Source organism: Mustela nigripes, chromosome 4, assembly GCF_022355385.1.
Source record: "Mustela nigripes isolate SB6536 chromosome 4, MUSNIG.SB6536, whole genome shotgun sequence".
NCBI lineage: Eukaryota > Metazoa > Chordata > Mammalia > Carnivora > Mustelidae > Mustela > Mustela nigripes.
In genome coordinates this window covers 153,105,509-153,128,562 of record NC_081560.1, presented here as the reverse complement: position 1 = coordinate 153,128,562, position 23,054 = coordinate 153,105,509, and the positions used below count along the sequence as shown (strand labels likewise).

At 54.1% G+C, this 23,054-nt stretch overlaps 1 protein-coding gene across 2 annotated transcripts in view; it reads left to right on the top strand.

Moving 5' to 3' along the window:
• The window catches only part of ALOX5 (arachidonate 5-lipoxygenase), a 42,448-nt gene extending 20,106 nt beyond the window's left edge, over window positions 1-22,342 (top strand). The window contains exons 5-14 of one of the 2 annotated variants that reach the window (XM_059398022.1): window positions 6,237-6,343; window positions 8,433-8,605; window positions 11,895-12,041; window positions 16,637-16,840; window positions 17,550-17,636; window positions 19,093-19,271; window positions 19,592-19,713; window positions 20,114-20,214; window positions 20,469-20,639; window positions 21,682-22,342. In XM_059398022.1, coding sequence (XP_059254005.1) covers window positions 6,237-6,343; window positions 8,433-8,605; window positions 11,895-12,041; window positions 16,637-16,840; window positions 17,550-17,636; window positions 19,093-19,271; window positions 19,592-19,713; window positions 20,114-20,214; window positions 20,469-20,639; window positions 21,682-21,861 — 1,471 coding nt within the window. In that variant the 3' untranslated portion in view covers window positions 21,862-22,342. The remainder of the gene's footprint in view (window positions 1-6,236; window positions 6,344-8,432; window positions 8,606-11,894; window positions 12,042-16,636; window positions 16,841-17,549; window positions 17,637-19,092; window positions 19,272-19,591; window positions 19,714-20,113; window positions 20,215-20,468; window positions 20,640-21,681) is intronic. The other variant, XM_059398023.1, reaches the window with a different exon arrangement.
• Window positions 22,343-23,054: the final 712 nt, after the last annotated feature.

Below are 23,054 nucleotides of genomic sequence, written 5' to 3'. Positions count from 1 at the left end.
ATGATGGATGGTAGAGGGATGGATGGATGGATGGTGGAGGGATAGTGAATGATGGATGGTAGAGGGATGGATGGATGGATGGTGGAGGGATAGTGGATGATGGATGGTAGAGGGATGGATGGATGGATGTTGGGTGGAGGAATGGAGGGAGCAAAGGAAGGTGGATGGCTGGTAGAAGAATATGTGGATAGATGGATGGAGGGTGAGTAGATGGACAGTGGAGTGAAGGCCACATTTTGCCTTTCTTATGTCTGCTCAGTGTTCATGAAATTAATTGCCATCTTTGTATCTCAGGAGCCTAACTCAGCAGCTTCTGCAGAGTAGGTGCTCAGTAAACTCTATCGTAAGGAATAGAGTATGACCCAGGTGGCCTCTCAAAGGCCTTTGTTATCACCTCTTGGGTACTTCACACACCCACACTCACTCTCTGTCTTATTCTCTTTCCATCTCTCTCTCTGCCGCATGCACACACGCACACGCACAATCACCTTTCTCCTCTCATGTACCCCCAACACGGCTGACAGCCTCTTCGCTGTACTCTCTCTGCAAGCTCGCCCCGCCCGGCCATGCCCAGACTGCTAACCCAGCCTCTGTGACGCCATTTCTACATATGTTCTCGGAGTCCCCTGGGGGATTCCAGTGTATAGTCAGGGCTGGAACCACTGGCCTCCATGCCTCCCTTGGCCTCATCCTCCACCCAGTTGCCTGTGGGGTCATGTCTATCCCCTGGGATCTCAGGATGTATGTCCTTCCCTCCCAGCTCTGTCATCTCTCCCTGGGACATTCAGGAATACCCTTCTACCTGTTTCCCTAGGATCCATCCAACACAGCAATTGGAAGTTCATTCTCAAGTGCCCATATAGTTTGTTGGAAGCTCCTTCTACAAAGGCAAATATAATTCTTTTACTTCCCCATAAAAGCCTCACTGATAACCCTAGCTCCAGGAGAGAGCCTGCACATCTCTGCCGGGCTCCTCTGCCTTCTCTCCTGCCCCCAGATACAGAGGACATCCCAGCCATATATACATCCAGAACTAGTTAGCAAGGCATCTTCATGCCCTTTGTCTTTGCCTGTGCCATTCCCTGCAACTCAGATACCATTCTGCCCTTCTCGGCCTAAACTCATCATTTTTCAGGACCTTCTCCCAGAAGCTTCTAGAAGCCCCTGGGCCTGAGTGAGTTCTCCTCCCTTGTGCTCCCCAGTACTGGCCGCACAGGCCACCACTTCTCCAATGACATCACAGACCATCTTTCTCCACATCTGCTGTATAACTTGGTCCCTTGAACTGTGGACTATTTGGCAGAAACAAGCAAAGAAATCTTGAAGTGGGCACTCAGCCCCTCTTGCTACAGCACAGCTTGCAGGGTGGGGGGGTCAGCTAAGCTCTGCCTCTGCTGGCTGAGCACCATGAGGTTCTAAGAAGGAAACTAGAGATGTGCCCCCTGCCTTTGAGGAGGTTGCAGCCTGAATGAAGGGAACTGGACGTCAAGGAGATAGCTCAGAGTACCCCCCACCCTAAGAAGATGAGGGGCACATGGGAGAGGCCTCTGGGCCAGTGGAGGGTGATGTTTTGGAAGCTAACTTCTCTGAGCCTCAGAGTCTCACCTGAAGAATGAGACCACAGCTCCTGCTCAGGGCTGTTGTGTGAATATAATAAGGCCACATATGTCAACCCTGCACAGAGAAGATGATCCCTAAAAACAGTATTAGTTTCCATCCATTCTTGGTAATGGGGTCAGGTCAACAGGACTCAGGTCTCCATCATCACACACCCACTGAACACCTGCCTCCTCAGATTGACTTCCGCCCTCAAGGACTCACAGAGGACCCCTCAGTCTGTCTGGCGTTGTCTTCTTATGGGGACCATGAAGTCTGCACAGCAGGAAGGCATCTGGCCTGGCCTTGCAGTGAGCAGGCAAACATAGGCAGGGGCCTGGAGGAATGGGACAAGGATGCTCTGGCAGAGAGGGCACCTTAGGCCAAGGTCAGCTGTGGCAGGGCCTGTTCATAGAACCAAGTACATTGTAACATTTCCTGGTGGCATCAAAGGAGGAACAACTTGTGCGTTTACTGACCGCTCACTGTTTGCAGACTAGAGCTTGATTGCAGGCATTGGTGGGCTGATAAGGGAATATCCCTTTAAAGGAAATTGAGAAAGAGAGCTTCCTTCCTAGTAAGGTAGAACACTGCAGAAATAGGAGTTCTAGAAGAGGTGACCAGCCTCGTGCCAAGACCAGGTGGCTTGGACCCTCATGCCCTGGGCATTTCCCATCAGATGGGATCCAATGGAGGCAGCTCCCTGAAGGGGCACCCTTCTCCCTGAGGTCCCAGGGGCACCTCACTGTGACCACAGATGGCTTCCTGGGAGGGAGGCCTTAGAAGAGCTGCCACAGCCTGCACAGACTGTTCCGGGCCTGCGTTTGCGGGGTTCGGTGACAGACGGGGAACTCTGAGAGTGATCATTGCTGCATTGCAGAAGCTCGGCCTGGCTGCCTTCAGGGGTCAGAGGAGAGAGTCTAGAGCTGGTGAAGAGGGGAAGCAGGAGAGTAGGGAAGATTGTGGGATGTGGTATGGATGGACCTGGGATCTGGTTGGAATTCAGGCATAATGGAGAGACTGAGGGGAGACCCCCCAGGCTTCCTTGGCCTGCGGATCCGTCTGTCAGGAAAATAGAGTGATCCTTACAAAGCGGAGCTGGGGAAGGAAAGGGGGAGATGAGTGCCAGTTGGGAGCATTGATGAGGTTGAGAACCCCAGGCAGCCTCTGGTGGTGTGAGCAGGCTCAGGAACAAAGGCCAAAACTTGCTACAGATAGGATTTGGAACTTGTCTGCTTGTCCCCCAGAATGCCAGTGCTTAAGGCTGTAGACGTTAATATTAATAATGAGGAACTATTAGGGCACTACTTGCTAATGTTTGTTGAACTCTTTTTATGAACTATGGCTTTCTGTACATTAGGTCAGCCCTGTGAGGCAGGGACAGTCATTGTGCCCATTTCACAGGTGAGAAAACTGAGATGCAGCAAGATTAGGGACTTGCCCAAGGCCGCATGGCTGGGGAGTGATGGGGCTGAGATCTTAGGCCAGGCCTTTAACACCTGGTGCAGAGCAGCCCCATTTCAGCTGTCATCACTCAGGGACTCCCAGCCCCATCCAGACTGCGTCCAGACCCCAGCACTTGGGTCTGGGGCTCCAAGACCCCTTGGTGCAGCCCCCTAGAGGTCTGACGGAGTGTCCTTAAGGAAGAGACATCAAGTGCCTGGCATCCCGCTCTGCATGGACAGAACCCACAAAGCCAGCGCCTAGCTAGCCTGTGTCCCTGCAGCCCACGCTGGAGCGTGCCACTCTGCCCATGATTAAATCAAGTCCTGCTGTGGGAAACAAACTTGTGGCTGAGGTCACCAGAGAGACCTTCTCCATTGAATCTCTGGCTTTGGGCAGTTCAGCCTCCACACCACTTGTGAGTAATTCCGGGGACTTGTCTCTTCTGAGCCACCTGCTCTGCCTGGCATGAGGCAGCCATCCTGTGCAGGTGCTGCCCCCCCCGTCTCCAAACAGCAAAACTATGAAGTGGAAACTGGAGATGCTGTTAGAAGGAAAGGGGCAGGGGAAGCTGAGGAGACCAGACCTGTCCTCTCTCCTGGCACAGAGCAAGCAGCCCAGTGCATGTTGGTGCTGGCTGTGTGACCCTGAATGAACCAGTTGCCCTCTTTGGGATGCAGGTTCCTCTTTGTGCAGGAACAGGTCATTGGAGTCCCAACAGTCCAGTTGTCTGTAAGCATGTAGAAATATTTGGCCTTGAGGACATGCAAATGTTTTCCTCCTAATTCCACTTCTTCCTGAATCTGTGGCTTCCTCTGGGTACCAGGCCACCCCACCCTGTGTTCAGTGCCAGCCTTTTGTTTTGAAGTCAAAGACACCCAGCTGGGGAGACGATGAGCCAAGGGCTGTGACTCACTCCCGGTTCCCCACAAGATCCTCAGACTCACGACCTCTTTCCTGGGCACCATCTGGCATGTGCTGCGGCTCCTGGGCCTGCAGAGACCTGGGAAGGCCTGTCTTCTCCCAGAAACGTGTCCTTGTCCATACCCAGCCTCCAGTGGATGTCACAGTGCCGTTTACTCTCAGTTAACGCTGCTGTCTGCCCCAGGAGGCTGAGCGGCTGAGGGAGGCGGAGGAGGACAGCAGATGCTGGCTGAGGAAGGGGTAGCGACACTGATAGCAGCTTAACGGGGCCTGCCTAGCCGTGGTGAGGCTCCAAAGCGTGTGTGCAAAATAAGCGTGTGTGTAAGAGCCCCTCCCTCCTGGGGAGGGGCTAGGATAAAGTGTTGAAGAGACCAGTCCAGCTCATTCTCTCATTCTCCAGCCCCGGGGTGTGGAGCGCAGGCTGTGCGCATGGCACAGCCCAGGCTGCACCCCAGCACCTTCCCAGCACTGCAGCCTCTCCAGAAGCCTCAGGCAGCTGGGTCATCCAGCTCAGAGAAGGCGAGGCCCATAGAAGTGGCCAGCCTCATGGCTCCTGGACCCACTCTGGGCAGTGTGGCCTCCTCCTAGGGGTCCCAGGGCAGCTGGTGCAGAGGAGAAGCATTTGCTAGATTAAGCAGGGGGATCAGAAGGGGAGTCGTAAAGGTGTGCCGTGTTCTGCCTCACGTGCCTTTCCCACATCTGGCAGGGCTGCTTTCCTGCATTCGGCCACTCAGACTTGCTGTCCTCGTGCATGCTTCCTGGTAGCTCCCCTGGGATGAGACAGCCATCTGTCCCCATCAGCCAGGGTCACTCTGGACAAAACACCCAAATCTCAGTCCTTTGATGCTGCTCAGAAAGGTGTGTGGTGGCTTTGGAACTCCCACGCTGTCCGGCAACTGTGCTCAGGCCCCAGCCAGCACCAACCCTATCCCCTCCCACCCACTCCCCACCAAGGAGCGGGTCTAAGGAGGGCCCCTGGCCTGCACAGGTTGGGCTGCTGCTTCGAGGGGGGCATTGACTCTGCTGCTCATGCCTGGGAGGTAGATAGATGGGAAGGGGGTTCCCCAGGAGGAGCACTGGTCAGCATGGTCCCCTGCCTGGGTATATACACTGTCTCTCTCAGTCAGTGATCAGGGCTGTCAGAGTCACTGGAGAGCCTGGAGTCCCCGGCTCCGCATGGAGCAATGCAGATGCACCCTTGTCCTCCTGGTGCTGCAGGCAGAAGCAGGGCTCAGCATCACTGAGACAGCATCATGGGGCCGCCTGGGCTGGGGAAGGGGAGCTCCCCTGAGATCAGAGGAGGTGTGGGGGTTCTCGAGGCCAGCCCTCCAGATACACTCACCCCATAGACCCAGGAGGAGAAGAAAAAGGGCACTTGAGGCAGAGGAACGGCACATGCGAAGGCCCCAAGTGAGGATATAGAAAAGGCAGTGCAGGCGGGAGGCTTGAACTCTGGAGTGGGCAGTGAGCGTTGACAGTGGGGAGGAACAGGGTGACTGCCTGGTACCCTTAGCTATGGGTGTTCCAGAGAGAGAAACTGAGGCAGAATGCATCACATGAGCACTGACCAGAAGGCCCTAACCTCAGTCCTGCACCTTGCTTGAGTTAGTAGGGAAGTCTGGGAGACCTCTCTCTCTCTCCCCCACCATTCCCAGGCCTGTTCCAGAGTTCCCTCCTCCGGTAAGCCCCTGGGATCTCTCAGACCACTCAGATCTCACTCCTGAGTGTGTGCAGCCTGCTTTTGGGATTTATGAAGCTTCTGTCCTGGCTTATTTGGCCGTCCTGTGTAAGGAGCATTTGGAAAACTCGCTCTCTCTTGGTACCAGGCACAGAGCCAGAGTTAGGCAGAAAGTAAGTAAGGGATGAACTCAATCAAACTGCTCATGCCCTAAAACTCCAGGTGGCTGGCTGGAGTAGCTGTGTAGGAACTAGGGTGCTCTGTGCCTGGGAGCTGGTCCCTGGTGGGGGCAGCAGAACTTTACTGAATGACTGAAGGAGTGGGTGAAAGCTGGAGTGGAGGGGATTGGAGGCACTGTGGGCTGTTCTCGAGGGCGGTAGCAACTTTCCTTTCCAGGGGAGATGCAGTTGAGAGAGCATCGGCATCGGTGCTGGTTCCTGTCCTGGTTCCACCAGGCCGACCAGCTGTCCTCTCAGAGCGGCCCTGGGTTCAGTTCTTTGCTACCCAGGAGGCCACAGTGTGAAGGGGCTGTGCGGAGTGGGGCAAGGCCAGAGTGAGTGCAAGTGGGGAAGGAACGCTGTCTCCTGGTCTGCAGGATGGAGAACCTGTTCATCAACCGCTTCATGCACATGTTCCAGTCTTCCTGGAGTGACTTTGCCGATTTCGAGAAAATCTTTGTCAAGATCAGCAACACTATTTCTGGTGAGTGTACACACCCCTTTCCCGGGGTCTCTCATGGGGCTGGGGAGATTTGCCTGGGACCAGGAAAGGGCCGCCCCACCCCTGCTCCCACATGGCAGCTGGCTCCTCCCCATCGGCCAGGCCCGCACCCCTGCCACAGCCCCCGCAGTTTCCCAGTGGTCCCCCTCCCGCCCAGAGCTTTCCCTTCCTTGGCACTCAGGGCTAAGCACCCTCAACCTCACTTTGTCATCAAAGGTCTCAGAAGTGTCAAACTTTGTATTTACATGAATCGGTCATTTATGGTATATCTGAACAGAGTAAAAGCAGAACTTAGCTTGCTGTTGTTTTTTTTTTTTTTTAAGATTTTTTTTATTTATTTGTCAGAGAGAGAGAGAGGGAGAGAGCGAACACAGGCAGACAGAATGGCAGGCAGAGGCAGAGGGAGAAGCAGACTCCCTGCCGAGCAAGGAGCCCGATGTGGGACTCAATCCCAGGACGCTGGGATCATGACCCGAGCCGAAGGCAGCTGCTTAACCAACTGAGCCACCCAGGCGTCCCTTAGCTTGTTTTTTAAGCATTTACAGAAAAGTAACCTTGGGTTTGCTTGGACTCGGATATGTTTGGTAGGTGTTGACTTGCAATAGCAACATAATTATCAGGGATGGTCCAGGAAGGAAAAACAGAAAAGATAAGGAAACAGGAGTGATGGGTGAAGAATGAACGTTGAAATAAGCACCTGGGAAGACCCTGCGCAGACTTCTCCCCAGGAGGCCCCTCTGCTCCCCCTTCTCCCTCCTTCTCCCCTCCTTCTCCCTTCAACTTAGGTGGAAGGTCTGGAGTCCCCCTCTCCCCTAGAAGCACAATGTTATACAGCAGATCTCTAGAACATACTCATCTTGCTTAACTGAAACTTCTTGGTCATTGGGTAGTAACTCCGCATTTCCCCTCCTGCAGCTCCTGGCAACCACCATTCTGACTTTAGGAGTGTGACTGTTAACAACCACGTGTCAGTGGCATCGTATAGTATTTGTCTCCCCATGACTGGCGGGTTTCCTTAGCATCATGTCCTCTGCGTTCACCCACGCAGGCAAACTGCAGGGTGTCCTTCCTTTCTTAGGGCTGTTTCCACACCTCGGCTGTTAGGAAGTGTGCTGCAGTGATCATGGGAGTGCAGATATCTCTTCCAGGTCCTGATTTAAGTTCTTTGGGATAAATGCCCAGAAGTGGGATCGCTGGCTCATACAGTAGTTCTACTTTTAATTTTGGGGGACCCCACCCTACTGTTATCCATAGTGACCACACATTTTGCATTCCCACCAGCAGTGCACAAGGTTCCAGTTTCTCCACACCTTCTCCAACCCCTGCTTTCTTGTTCTTATGATAGCCATCTGGACAGGTGCAAAGCGGTACCCCACTGTGGTTCTCACTTGCACTTCCCTGATGATTAGTGACATTAAGCAATTTTTCATATACCTGCCGGCCATTTGTACATCTTCTTCGGAAAAATGTCTGTTCCAGTCTTTTGTCCATTTGTTAATCAGTTTATTAGTTTTTTTGCTATTGAGTTATGGGGTTCTTTATATATTTTGGAGATGAACCATTTATCAGATGTTCAGTTCACATGTGTCTGCCGCTCTATAGGTTCTTTTCACTCTGTTGACTGTTCCTTTGCTGTGCAGAAACTTTTTTTTTTAAGATTTTATTTATTTATTTGACAGAGATCACAAGTAGGCAGAGAGGTAGGCAGAGAGAGGAAGGGAAGCAGGTTCCCTGCTGAGCAGAGAGCCCAATGTGGGGGCTTGATTCCAGAAACTTTTTAATTTGGTGCAATCCTTTTGTCCATTTTTGGTGGTGTTCTTGAGAATGAAATTCCCCAGGAACCTTCTGAGCCACCAGGGACAGCTCAGGGAGAACAGGGTAGTGCCATGTCCTGAGCGAGGGGTCAAGCAATAGGGCACAGCCAGCGGGATTATGGTTGACCAGCTGGTCGGCAAACACGTGGGGAATGGGACCCAGCAGGGACTCTGGTCCTCAGCCAGGGTCTGAAGGGCTGCAGCCCGGATTGCCGCTACTCAGAGCTTGGGCAAGGCCACAGTTTTCTCCTCTTTAGAGCGGGTCATGAACCACTGGCAGGAAGACCTCATGTTTGGCTACCAGTTCCTGAATGGCTGCAACCCAGTGTTGATCCGGCGCTGCACGAAACTGCCCAAGAAGCTCCCTGTGACCACAGAGATGGTGGAGTGCAGCCTGGAGCGGCAGCTCACCTTGCAGCAGGAGGTTGAGGTAGGACCTGGTTGTTGGATGACTTCAGCTGTGGCCAGCTCAGATGGCTAGGTCATGCTTTGTGGGGCAGAAAGCACTTTCTGCCGGCTGGTGCTCACGAACCTGTCTCCAGGCGCCTCTGCCAGGCTAAGGAGGAGATCAGCTGCCCTTGGTGAGGAGGTCTCCTCCTTTCCCTGGGCACTTATGGAAAATGTCTTGTCCAGTGTGGGATGGTGGTAATTCTCAGTGCTCAGGGCTGGGAGCATGCCTGTATTTTCAACATCAGTGTCACTAATTAAAAGAGCTCCCCCTCAGTAGGGGCTAGTTGTGGGCCAGGCTTTGGGACAGAAGCTTTACACACATGGCTGTTGGGTTGTCACCAACCTTGCAAAGGTAAGGAAACTGGAGAAAGCCACAAGCCTTGTAATAGCACAAGGAAAAGAGAGAAAATGGGTGGAATTTTTAACTTTCTAATTAAAAATGTTGGTGTCTTCTGCTTCTGCCCTCACCTTCCTCCCAACCCTCCTTCTGGCTCACCTGCAGGGAGCTGAGGCCCAGAGATGGTCCTGGCTCTCTAGTTCGTTGGCCTCTCCCACCAGAGCCAGCACAACAGTACCCTGCCCCCAGGTGTCTAGGTGGCCTTCTGTTTCTGGCCACATGTCTTTTTTGCTCAGCTTGCCTTGGGGCCCCAGTGAGGGAAGGGTGGTCTATGCCATCTGTGGAGATCCACCTTCTGCCCACCTGGCTCTAGAGGGCTACCTGCCCAGCTGACCATCCCCCACCCCAGGGTACATGGTCCCAACCCCTGCACCCTGGACTGCCAGGCCCCCAGGACACTAACAGGTCACATGGACTGCTGACCAGGGCCGCACACGCCCCCACACAGGCCCATACTCACACACACGCACACCCAGTGGTATCCTTTGTAGATTCCATTTCTGGCCAGATGAACAGTGATTTGGTGACTATGGGTTCCACACTTCAAGCCAGAGAATCCTACAAGCTCGAGAGCCACAGAGTTGTACAATGGGAAGGGACTGCATAGCCCTCTGGCCGGCGGATGGCTTTTGCTTACCAGTCCTTGCCACCTCCAGGGCTGGGGGTTGTGACCATCTTTGTTAGTATGGCCACCTTTCCTCTGAGTGATGGTCTAGAGGCTCAGCTGTGGTTTTTGTCACAAATCAATAACCTAATAGCCACCACTGACTAGAGTCTTACGTGCCATCCATCTCTTACACACACCACCAATCTCTTACACACACACTACCCATCTCTTACACACACAGCACCCATCTCTTACACATGCCTCCCATCTCTTATACACACAGCACCTATTTCTTACATGCCATCCCTTACACACATTTCCCATCTCTTACACACACCTCCCATGTCCTATAGCACAATTTTTAATTCCCTGAATCAGTCATTAGGGCCAGGAAAATGGAGCCTGTGGGCCAAAAGGAGAGGACAGGGACACCAGACAGGCAAGAACACCAGAATCCCAGAACAGCACAGAATCCCAGATGTTCAGCACAGAATCCCAGAACATCAGAACTAAGAGATAGGGTCTCCCCCGTCACTTTTCAGAAGGATGATACTGAGACCCAGAGAGAGGAGGTGACTTGGGATAACAGAGCAGTGCCCCTGGCACGGGCCCAAATTCCAGGCCTCCTGGTTCCCGGGCCTGGGTTCCGAGAGGCTCTTGTTAGCCTGGCATTCATCACCTTAACTAACCTGGGTCTCCTCGATATTGGATTGGCAGCCATTCCTGGGCAGTACTCACGATGGTCATGTCCACTCTGACAGTCCAGTTGTCCAACCCATCACAGGAGCCCACCCAGCCCGGTGACCCAACCCATAGGCCTCTACCTTCTTGACAAGGTGATCCTGAGGGGCCCGGTCACATGCTCTCCTGAAACCAGCTTCTCCCCACACTCCTGCCCTGATGAGCAGTGGGCACAAACTCCGTCCTCTCTACCCCTTCCTCACACACTTTGCAGACAGACAGCACAGAGCTCATCACTGGTGCCAGGTGACTGCCAAGGTCCCTCAAGCTGAAAAAGGAGGAAGATGGTGACCAGGCCCTTAGCTCCTGTCCCATGTTCTGTCCCCCCTAAGGGGGATTCCTAAGGCTTGTGCTGGGTGGTCCAGCACGCCCTCTGCAGGGTTGTGACACACATCTCACCTGAGCACTGATGGACCCAGCTCTGCCGCATCGGGGACCACCCCCTCTGGTAACATCCATTACTTGCTTTAAATGAGAAAAGCTTTAGAAGAAGCACCCCATCCTCCCAAATTCTTCAAGTTCTGGCCTGAGCAGGCCCCAGCTTTAAGAAAGGAACCCTCACGGGGCACCTGGGTGGCTCAGTGGGTTAAAGCCTCTGCCCTTAGCTCAGGTCATGATCCCAGGGTCCTGGGATTGAGCCCCGCATCAGGCTCTCTGCTCCGTGGGGAGCCTGCTTTCTCCTCTCTCTCTGCCTGCTTCTGTTCTCTGTCTGTCAAATAAATAAATAAAATCTTTTAAAAAAGAAAAAGAAAAAGAAAGGAGCACTCACAGCTCTCAGGTTGGGCTCCCTGTAGAAGACTGATCTATAGTCCGTGAAGAGTGGCTTTCTCCCTTCCCTACATCCCAGACACATGGCTTTTTTTTTTTTTTTTTAGTATAACAACCCCAGAAAAAGAGCCCGAATCAGGAGTGTCAGCAAGATCAATGAATTTTCACCGAGTTACCCCACCTTGCCACCAGCCTCAGACCAGGCTGCAGAACACACGAGGGACACAATCCCTCTTGACCCCAAAGAGTGTACCCTCCTCCAAGGCCTAAGGACCCCCCCCCAGGACCCTGCAGAACCCTGCCCCTGCAGATGCCCCTGCAGAACCTTCCACCCCCGAAGACCCGGCCCCATTTCTTCTCCCAAGGGTGACATGTCGTGACACCATGTAAGTGCAGGCCGGCGGCGGTGCTCTGCAGAATTTGCATTCTTGTCTATCTAGTCTGCACCCTCTCTGCTTCCTTATGATGCTGCCGCTCTAGGGCGTCGTCCAGCATCTTGCATGAAGGCAACACAGCTTCCAGGGACAACACATGCAGACCAGGCCCCTGCCATTCCTTCACATCACCAGAAAACCGCCACAACCTCTGAATACTCTGGATGCGAATCAGCCCAGAGTCAGAGAACAAAACTGTCCATTTGGAGCTCCGATCAGATGTTAGGAGCCTCTAAAGCCACCTCTCCCTCCCCCGGGCCTGGTTCTTGGGTCCATCTCTGTCTGAGGCTGACGCGGCCATATTTCCTCTTGCCTCCTGCAGCAAGGGAACATCTTCATCGTGGACTTTGAGCTGCTGGATGGCATTGATGCCAACAAAACAGACCCCTGCACCCTGCAGTTCCTGGCAGCGCCCATCTGCTTGCTGTACAAGAATCTGGCCAACAAGATTGTCCCCATTGCCATCCAGGTAGGCCATCACCCTGCTCTTTTCCTGGATAGCTCTGCCCTCAGCAGCAAGGGCTTGGCAGGGAGTTTCCTGGGTGTCTCCACCTGAACCTCCAGAAGAAGGTAACCACTCTGCTTCACATCTCCTAGGGTGGGTGCAGAAAGCTGAAGGCTGTGCCAGGTAGATAGGAAAAACAAGAACTTAGGACTTCCTGCCAGCGGTGGGAAGAGCTGGCCCCAAGCAGCAGGAAGGGCTCCCCTCCCCAAAATACACTTGACAGATTCCTGCTGAGCACCTGCCCTGGGATAACATACGACCCACCTTCCTCCCTCCCAGCATCCTGACCAGGGGCCCCAAGTCAGAACATCAAAAGGGGTCTGGCAGGTGAGGCTGTGAGATGAGCTATAGACTGAGGCCACCAGGGGACACCATGGAGGCTGGGGTCAGGAAGGGGCCAATGCTGCAATGCTGCCTTCTAGCGCCCAGGGGTTCTTGTTTCTACCAAAGAAGATGGAAGAGAAAGAGGAGCAGTTCGGGTCAATGGAGGCAGGGGCAGAGCATCCTCTCTCCCGCTCCCTTCTGCTGCTTCCTCAGAGCACCAAGCACTCTGTGACCACTGGTGTGCAGACAGTGGGAAGGCAGCACCCAGTACAGGACCAGGTGTAGGTCTGTGAAGAGGGCTGCTGCCTAGGGGCCCATGTAGGGGACAGATGGACAAGCCGTCTGCAGACTTGACTTTGAGCCAGCTGTGAACTGGGCGTTGAGTGCTATGGGCATAAGAGCCACTGGTTTGCCCTCTGCTAACCCCATGACAAGACTGTCCCAAAGGTTAGCCTGCACAGTCCACAATCCCTTACCCTCAATTCTGAAATCTAAGAAGTCCTAAAACTGCTAGGTTTTTCAAAAGTGTGCACCAAATTCATTGGCAGCAAAACTTGCTCTGAACCAAAAGGAAAGACTGTTTAGAAGCTTCGCTGCACCCAGTGTGGTATGCATGTGCATCAGAGAGAAGTACTGATGCATTTGATTGTAAAATAGTGTGTTGCCCCAGACCCGGTGTAGGGGGAGAAAGGTGTCACCAAATGAAGTATATGCACTGCTAAAATCCTAACACTTCTGGATTCTGAGACACGTGGTCATCAGGGTTCCGGACTAGGACCTGGCTCAAGTTATATCATTGTCATGACAAGGCTCCGAAGTCAGGGACTACTGCCATGAGTCATGTCCAGCAGAATAGAGGACAGACACAGGTGCACAATCAGCATAGTGGGGCTTAGTGCCAGGCTGTCTGGCTCCAGAGTTCATGCTCTCCCAGGCTCCTGGTCTCGGGCACATCTTCCCCCAGAGGAATTCCTAGCCTAGCAGAGAGAAGCCCTGTGCTTAAGAAACTGAAGCTAAAGGTAAAGGGACATGAGATGGGGAAAAAAGCAAAGAGGACTTAGAGACCTGAGGAAAGGAGACGTTTACCAGTGGCAGGCACCCTGAAGCAGCCTGTCCTCCAGAGAATTCTTGGAGTGGCCTGGAGTCAGGGGCCTGGCTTCAGTCCCAGCTCTGTCACTTGCTAGCAGACGTGGGACCTTGGGCAAGTCACAATGCTCCTGAATCTCTTCCCTCTGTTAAAAATGCAACATTTGCAAACTATGAAGAACCATGAAAATAAAACCAAAAGAATAATAAATCCAAACTTTGGTTCTTTGAAAGGTTCAAGAAAATCGAAAGAAAAAAACAAAAATACGTAAGATTAGGAATAAGACATAATCACAAGGGTGTTTGTTTTCTTTAAAAGTAATAGCATGGCATCACATTTTTAAATTGGAAGCAATGGGTAAAAACCTGGCAAAATATAAATTATGAGAAGAAATTGTAGAAAATAGGCCAATATCCATATAAGCACCTGGGAAGCTGACTGAACGTCTAGTGGGGTGAGGGGCCTGGGAACTGAGCAGCTGAGCTCCAGCCAGCATTTACCCAGCAGATACTTGCCGAGCTGTTTCACAGGATTCAGCTCCGGATCTCGTTCTGGGAAGCCAGCATAACCTTCATGCCAAGCACCCCAACAGGCAGACTCCCAAAGAAAGCTGAAGACCAATCCAAGTTACAAACACAGATTTTATTTTATTTTTTAAAGATTTTATTTATTTGACAGAGAGACAGCAAGTGAGGGAACACAAGTAGAGGGAGTGGGAGAGGGAGAAGCAGGCTTCCCAGCAGGCAGGGAAGCCAGGGTGATGGGGCTCAGGGCCAGGACTGAGCACCCGCATCACAGAACAGGTGTCCCCCAGCTGGAGGAGCACAGAGTGGGACACTCTCTCCTAGAACAGCCCTTCCGGGCCCAGCAGCCTGTCCTCTAGCGCCCGGTCCACAGAGACCATAGAGATGCAAGCCCTCACAGGGCATCACAAGCATCGCTCATGGCAGGAAAACAAACAAAAGACCATTTGAAGGCAGCAGAGGGTTGATTGAATGAAATCTCTTATGTCCAGACAATGAGCTGTTGCACCACCTTTAAAAGGAATGAACTTGATGTATCGCAGCAGACCTGAAGGGTTTCCACAGTGAGCTAACAAAGCAGAAGAAAGGACATCGGGCAGAGATCATCACATCTCCTCTGTGCAAACGAAATTTAGGAAGTGGCACACCATTGACAAGACAGTACTTGCGGGAGTGGGGAGGTGCAGAAGGACATAGCCTCACCAGTGGAGAGCACTGGGATGGACTGGCTGGGGCACAGGTGAGCAAGAGACAGAAGGGAGAGGCATTTATTATAGCAGTGTTTGACTTATGGAACATTGAACAGGTTAATATGCACATACACCAAGAGCTGGATTATGAGATTATTTATTAATACGCTCTTCTGAAGTGACCAAAATTGTTTTTCCTAATCAGAAACAAAAAACTACTTTGTTAACCAAAACACAAATTTAAAAAACAAAAACAAGTTGTCCAGGGTACATTCTGGACTCCCACAGTGTCCCTGAGCCTGGACAGAAGTGGGGAGGACGGGACGATGGGTAGGAGAGGGGAAGGCCCAAGCCAGCATGGGCATGGCCTTCGAGGCCGTGGAGAGTTCCAGGAGGAAAGCAAGGGAGAGTCTGGACTAGGCAGTGAGAGTTGAAGAGAAGGGCTGAAGGCAGTGCCCAGGCCCCATCCCAGCTCAGATGTTTACCCACTGTTGTGGCTTGGGAGACCTGTGCAACCACTCAGAGCCTCAGTTTCCCCCTATGTAAAATGGACAGGAATACCTGCCTTGCAGGGTGCTGGTGAGGATTAAAAGAGACAGTACAGGCAGGGCCCCTCACAGCAGAGGGTGTCCTCAGCCACAGGGCCATGTTCCAGAGCATGACAGGCCTGGAACAGGCCACTCCATTCCATATGTGGCTTGTACTAGCTTTCTACTGGACAACACTATGTTCAAAGGAGAGACAGGGAAATTACCTTCCAAAATACTTACCATGACCTTAAGGAGTCCACTGGATTTGGCCCCTCCCCACGGTCCCGGACAGCTGTCCTCCTCAGTTGGTCACTGTGCAGCTACACTGGTCTCCGAAGAGCCTAAGGGGCAGCCCAGCTCCTGCCCACCTCAGCCCACCCCAGCCTACAGTTCCTCCAGCCCAAATGCTGCTCCTCCACTCCAGATAATTCCTTCTCATCCTAAATGTTCACCCCTCCAAGGCTCCCTGTCTTCCTCCAAAAGAGGAGGTAATGACAGCGCTCGCAAGACCTCACACTGTCGAGTCCAGAAGCTATGCAGGCTAATGGCTGTTGTCACGGACAAAGCTAGGGACCAAGGAATTGGTGGGCAGGGAGGGCCAAACGTAGGGCTACTTCTGCAGAGACGACAGCGGCCAGATCATGGACTTTGGGGGCTTTCTTTTCTGGCATTAAGAAGTGACTGGTTTCAAAGAGGAGATTGACATAACATGATTTGCATTCAGGAAAAAAAAAAAAAAAGTCACCTTGGCCCCAATGTGGAGTTGAAACTGGAAAGGCAAAGGCAAGCTTTGTTTCTCTGACAGGAAGCAGCTGGCTACAAGACTGGGCTCAAGTGACAGGGACCTAGGTCACTGCATCCTGAGGATCTTAGAGCCCTGGAACTGGAGGAGCTACCGGAGGGCAAGAAGGGAAGTCAGGTGCACCAGCCCAAGCCTGGGGAACAGCAACACTAAGGGAACAAGGGCGGAAGGGAACGTATGTGGACAAGCAGCAGTCAGAGCAGTGGGAAGAATCCAGGAGGGAGAGAGCAGGCAAGGGAGGCGAGAAAGATGGGGGCAGGAGTGGAAGAGCAGAACAACACACTCTAAGCACCTAAGCTGGTCATCTTAGTCACTTCGTCATCTTAGTCACTTGCCGTCACTCTGGGAGGTAAGTAAAAAGTGTGGCCGATGGTGGAACCAGAGCTCAGAGAGGCTCAGGTGCCCAGTGTCCTACAGCTAGTAGTTGTCGTCACTGGGGTGGGAAATGCAAACCCTAGACCCTCTGCCCTCCTCCATGATCCGTTCATGACTCCAAGACCACTGTTTAGGAAATCTGGACTCTTCTGGAATTTTCTGAGATGCCAGTCTTTCATATATAGAGCAAAATATTACCACGTATTTTTCTTTCTCCAATGTTATCAGCTCAACCAAATCCCAGGAGATGAAAACCCGATTTTCCTCCCTTCGGATGCAAAATATGACTGGCTTCTGGCCAAAATCTGGGTGCGCTCCAGTGACTTCCACGTCCACCAGACCATCACCCACCTTCTGCGCACACACCTGGTATCTGAAGTTTTCGGCATTGCCCTGTACCGCCAGCTGCCCGCCGTTCACCCCATTTTCAAGGTACGGCAAGCTACCCATGCCCTCAGCAGGTGAAGGAGGGCATTGGCACATGGTGGGGGGTGGTAGAGGGAGGGGGGCGGGGCCCTGGCACCCCCACAGGGCTGGGGCCAGGAGTAGCCGGCAGAGAGGGGCCCTTAGGGATGCTCAGGTGGTGGTACTACAGCTCTGAGGCTGCTGGTTCCTGAGGACACGAGGCCTGGGCCTGACAGGGCCTCACTGGCCTGGGAGCAGAGGTTGAAGAGGCAGATGACGTCCATGTGACCCTGGTCTGATCCCAGGTGCCACCATCACTGCCCTTCTCTTCCTGAACCTCGCTGGCACTGACTCCTGGGACACAGCAGGCTCTGGGCCTGTTTCCCCATCCATGCAGCAGGTATTGAAGAGGACACCTGCCTCATAGGATTCCCGTCAGAACCAAGAGTTAACAAATTCCAGAGCTGAAAATACTACCTGGCACATAGTTCAGCTCTATACAAGGCCTGGCTGTTATCATTTTCATCATTATCAGGTCGCTAAGCGTCAAAGTGGCGGTCCCCAGGCCCCCCAGCAGCTCACCTGACCTGCACCTCCTCCTTAGCCCTGGCATCACCCCTCCTCAGCGGACTGGGGTGCAGGGTGCTGGGGGTCTCTGGGGCACGCGGGGGGTGCAGCCCTGGTCAGGAGGCCTGGCCAGGCCTTCTCTGAGGCCTCCTCCTGCTCCTCCCCGCAGCTTCTGGTGGCACACGTGCGGTTCACCATCGCCATCAACACCAAGGCCCGCGAGCAGCTCATCTGCGAGTATGGCCTCTTTGACAAGGTGGGCACCTCTCGTCCACCTCTGTGCATGGCCCTGCCTCTCCAAACCTCCACCGCCAGCCCAGGTTTCCTCTCAGGAGTCAGGCATCTGGGCACCAGGGTGGCGGTGGGTGCCTGAGAAGGGTGGGGGTCTGGAGGTGCTCAGAGTGAAGGCTCCCCAGGTCCTCTGGCCAGTCTGGCCCTTCTCTACGGGTGACCTGCCCCCTCCCCATCCATGCACTGTCTGCTTCTCTGCACTTCCTCACATGGCCTGTGTCACCCCTGTACCCTCCTCCTCCCCCGTCCTCTGGCTTATGCTTGTGGATTCTGCCTTCCAGCCCCCACTCCTCCCCTCCTGCTCTGCTTCCCCATGGAGCACTACCACCCACCCTCTGCACTTCTGGGCTCACACTCCTACCCTCCCCTCAGCTGGGTCTAACCCCTACCCATCCCTCAAGTACTCCCAGGCAGCTCTTTGCCCTTTCTGACCCCTGAGGCCTTGCTAAGCCCGGAGCCTCCAGGCAGCCATTGTCCTGCCCTTCCTCCTCTCCCAGCGCCGTTAGTGAGGCAGCCCGCTCATCAGTAAGGCTGAGCCCCCTCGTGGGCTGCAGATAACCAAGCCCAAGCCAAACAAGCTGAAGCTGGAAAAGAAGTGTATTCTCTCAAAACCCAGAACATAACAGAGGTGAGGGGCTTCCAACCCCTCCCAAAATGGACTCAGGGACTCAAATAATGGCCCCAGGGGACAAATGCACTGGCTGGCACTCTCTTCTACTCTTTAAACTGTGCGGACCCCATTCCCCCAGTCAGGCTCTGTGGACAGGCTTTCCCCCACGGGAGGGGAATGGGACCTCATCCCAGGGAGCACCAGGCTCATGTCCCCACGCAGGGACCATCCTCTCCCATCCAAACAAAGTCCAGGGAGCAACTCCCATCACTCCAGCTTGGGTCATACGACCCTGTGGACCAACCTGTGGCATTCCAGTACCCAAGTCATCCTTTACAAGGTCCTGTGGCCTGAATGCTCAGCCACCGTGTGTGCTGGGATGGGGACCAGGATGCCTCCTGTGCATCTCTCCCACCCTCACCTAAGCAAACACAGGCCCTCAACAGTTGTGTGGCCCTCGGGGCTGCTATCTGCCCCTTTCTTGAGCCCAAAGCTCAGATCACTGCAGTGCTTGCACTCCAGGCAGCCTGTACTCAGAACATGAGCCCTGCCCTCCCACAGTCCCTGCACACACCCTTCGGCTATAACCCCTCGCATTAGATGGGGCCTCCCTAACATCTTCTGTGGGCTGCTGTTTAGGGAACTAAACAGCCCTCCTACCCCACCTGCTCAACCCCCAGGACATGGGCTTGCCTGTCCGTGTTCCCGGCTACCCAGGCATCCTCTCACAGTTTCTCATGGTGAGCTCTGGGTGAGAAGGCTGACCAGGGACGGCCAGCTTCAGCTCATGCTCTCTCCCCTCCCACTCAAGGCCAACGCCACAGGGGGCGGAGGGCACGTGCAGATGGTGCAGAAGGCCATGCAGGACCTGACCTACACCTCCCTGTGCTTCCCTGAGGCCATCAAAGCTCGGGGAATGGACAGCGCAGAGGATATTCCCAACTACTTCTATCGGGATGACGGGCTTCTGGTGTGGGAGGCCATCAAGACGTGAGTGCCTTCTGGGGCCAAGGGACCCACTCTGCAAAATGAGTAGAGGTCCTGCAGGAGGAGAGGACCAGGGCATTGACTGGCAGGCCAGACCAGGGGCCTGGACCACTGACTTAGCGGGCCAGGGCATGGCTCCGTTGTCAGGGCCCTGAGACAGAGGAAGGTATGTGGGTGGGGGCAGGAATGAGTGACCCAGGTCTGGACATTAAGGAGTAAGTCACAGGGTCACCAGTGGAACCCTTCCCTGGGGCCCAGGGGCCCGGCTCTGCAGATCCTGGCCAGGTCACCCACTCCTAGCTGGGCCCCTCCTCCTGAGCCAGGTTCACAGCCGAGGTGGTAGGCATCTACTATGAGAGTGACCAGGTGGTGGCAGAGGACCAGGAGCTGCAGGACTTCGTGAATGATGTGTACGTGTACGGCATGCGGGGCAAGAAGACCTCAGGTACAGACCGCCTCCACTCTCCTCCTGGCAGGCTCTGCTCTTCCGTGCACCTCTGACTTTCCTTGGGCAGCACTGGCCCAAGGCATCCACCTTAGCACCTGGTGCTGGGGCCAGAGCTCCCAAGAGACCCCTGCCCACCAGTATATGTCTCATGGGACTTTCTGTAGCCAGAAGTCAGGGACTTTCTGTAGCCACTGAGAACCAGGGCCGGAAATTTCAGGAACACTGGGCTATTGTCCCCTTCCAGTGTCTTGCCTGTGCATGGGCCCCCAAAGTCTTCATATGGGAGAACTCAGGGACTGGGGGAAGGGTGGGGGGAGGGTATCTGTGGGTCATCGGTCCACTGCACCCTCTGTCCCCCCGGGGTCGGGGCCTCAGCAAGCCCCTGGCTCTGCCCTAGGTTTCCCCAAGTCCATCAAGACCAGAGAGAAGCTGTCGGAGTACCTAACGGTAGTGATCTTCACAGCCTCAGCCCAGCATGCAGCAGTCAACTTTGGCCAGGTGGGCTAAGGCAGGGCGGGTCCTCAGGGCGGGACATTGCCAGAGTCACCTTACCTTGACTGCTGCTGATGGGCCCAGACAGAGCCGCCCCTCTTTCTAGTCTTCTGGGGCTGGTCTTGGTGATGGGAAGGAGGGTGGAAAGTGTCTGGGTGGTTGCTCCCTCTGTGGGGCAGGTAGAGGATGGCCTGCTGTGGGGGCGGGGGGTGGCAGCTGGCTGACCAGGGGCCCAACCATGTCTGCGGCTGCCCCTGCAGTATGACTGGTGCTCCTGGATTCCCAATGCCCCCCCAACCATGCGGGCCCCACCACCAACAGCCAAAGGTGTGGTCACCATCGAACAGATTGTGGATACTCTGCCAGACCGTGGCCGCTCCTGCTGGCATCTGGGTGCAGTGTGGGCACTAAGCCAGTTCCAAGAAAATGAGGTGAGCAGGGGAGACATTCTGCCCCCTCTAAGGGGCGGGGTGCCCAGATTTAACCCATTCCTCCCTCTCAGGCCTTTGCGATTAAGGGCTTAGGCTAGACACCTGTTCTGACTTCCAAGGCTGGGGGTGCCTAGGGGGTCCCAGGCCTGTGCTTGGATGGAGCTCGGGGTGGGGGAGGGGCAGGAGAGCACAGGGATTCTGCTCCACTGGTGACCACCCAGAGGGGACAACTGGGTATCCGGCCAGACACTCCCATGCACATACACCTTACTGAACCTAGGGTCAAAGCTGGGCATCTCAGATGCAACCCCATGGCATTAGCTCAGTGTCACACAGAATGACTGCCAGTTCAACCAGCCCCAGACCCATGGGCATTTTAGGGGGTGTTGAGGTTGCTTTGGGGACTTTGCTAATGTCCCCACTGACTCACTAACATCTTTGTATATGTGTCTTTGCACAAGTGTTCAGGAGGGCCAGATGACGTGCTCCTCGCAGAGGAATTTCTGGGTCAGAGACCATTGAGACCGATGTGTCCACAAACTAATCCCGAATCCCAGCCTTGCTAGCCCTGGCTATGAAACTTTCCAGTTTTAACAATCCCATAGTTTTGAAAAAACAGATCTAGTTTTGATTTGGAGACATCTGTGTGAGTGTGGAAATGGGCACAGCACCACAACAGGGCCCGGCGGGGGCTGCCCCAGGCTGGAGAGGCTAGCGCTGGCCCCCGTGCTCCCGCTGCCCAGAGCCCAGACAGGAAGGCGGGAGCACTTCGGAGGACAGGGCCCAGCAGGAGCGGACCGCCACCCACCCACATGCCATAGACCCCCTGCGCCTGCACCATCCCACACAGGGCAGCTGTTTCTCCCATTTATCTGAGACCCCAGACTGGGGGCATTCTTGGGGTACTCTCAGCAGGGGGTGGAGAAGGGGAAATGAGCACATGCTTCCTCACTTCCCCAGGGATGGTCTCTGGGGGTGAGACAAGGCCTGTCAGTTTGCATCACCTCGGCAAAGATTAACCTGTCTATGTTTCGGCCCTTAGCTGTTCCTGGGCATGTACCCAGAAGAGCATTTCATCGAGAAGCCTGTAAAAGAGGCCATGGCCCGATTCCGCAAGAACCTTGACACCATCGTCAGTGTGATCGCCGAGCGCAACAAGAAGAAGAAGCTGCCGTATTACTACTTGTCCCCAGACCGGATTCCCAATAGTGTAGCCATCTAAGTGGCCACCCGAGCCAGGCTCATGTGCAAATGGCCAGCTGCTCGAAGCTGAGCTCAGCACCCAGACTCCAGGCTGCCCAGGTAGGCAGGCCCACAGGTGGCCCCCAGGGCAGACCTCCTGGCCGCTTGCTCTCCAGAGACTGCCCCCGCTCTTCAGGGCCCAGGATGACTGGCTTCAAACCAAAGACTTCCAGGTTGGGCCATGTTATGCCTCAGCTTCAGTGCATTTTCCAGTTTGTTCCTCAATCTTTAGTGAATCCCATACTTTGACCACAGTGGGCACACGGCAGGGATCTGTCCTATTCAGAGCAGGACAATGTCGCTTCCTGCCCTAGGCCTCGCTCAGCACTTCTCCACTGGGAGCGGTGAGAAGTCAGGACCAATCTGCTCTTGCTGGGGGGCGTGGAATGATTCTCTTTGATTTATGCTTCATCCAATTTCCTGCATATAGTAGATGCCCAAATAAATCCTTATTGAGTGAATGAACTGGTTATCCTAAAAGTAAAGGAGCACATTTAAAACAAACATCTGCCTGCATGTTATGTTCCAGGCACCCCAAACAGCTCACATCCCCACTCACGACCGAAAGAAAAAAAAAAAAAATACCATAATCACTGTGATTCCATCTCGGCAAAAGCTCCACCCACCAACCCCACAAAGCCCAGTCTAGACAGAAGGTGGTTCTTCCTCTTCGTTCCTCAGAAAGCTCCTACATTTTCTTCAGAACACATCCTTAATATCGTCCAGCCTGGGGAGGCATCTTTGATTCTCATATCTACCCACCACCACCCCTCCAGGCCCAGGGCTTTGTCCGAACCTCTGTTGTTTTCTTCCCACATCGTCTCTCCCTTGGGCCCAAAGCCCACGAAGGACAAGGAACTCACCTTACTTGTGGCACGAGGCACCAGCCTGCTGCTCTCCCATTTCCCTCCTACAAGGCACCTGGCAGGTTCTAGGCACTATATGGGAGCTGCAAGAGAGGACTTAAACTGACTTGTAAAGTGCGTTTCTTTCCCCACACCCAAGAAGCAGAGCCAGCCCTGAGCCTGGGCATGACGATCCGTTATGTCCTCCTGTACACACTTACCCAACCTATATCCCCAGCTCCTGGCTTCAGAATCAGATCACCAGGGTCTCCAGAATTTCTGGAAGATGTACCCAACGTGCTAGGTCAGACACTCAAAGTCTAGGACA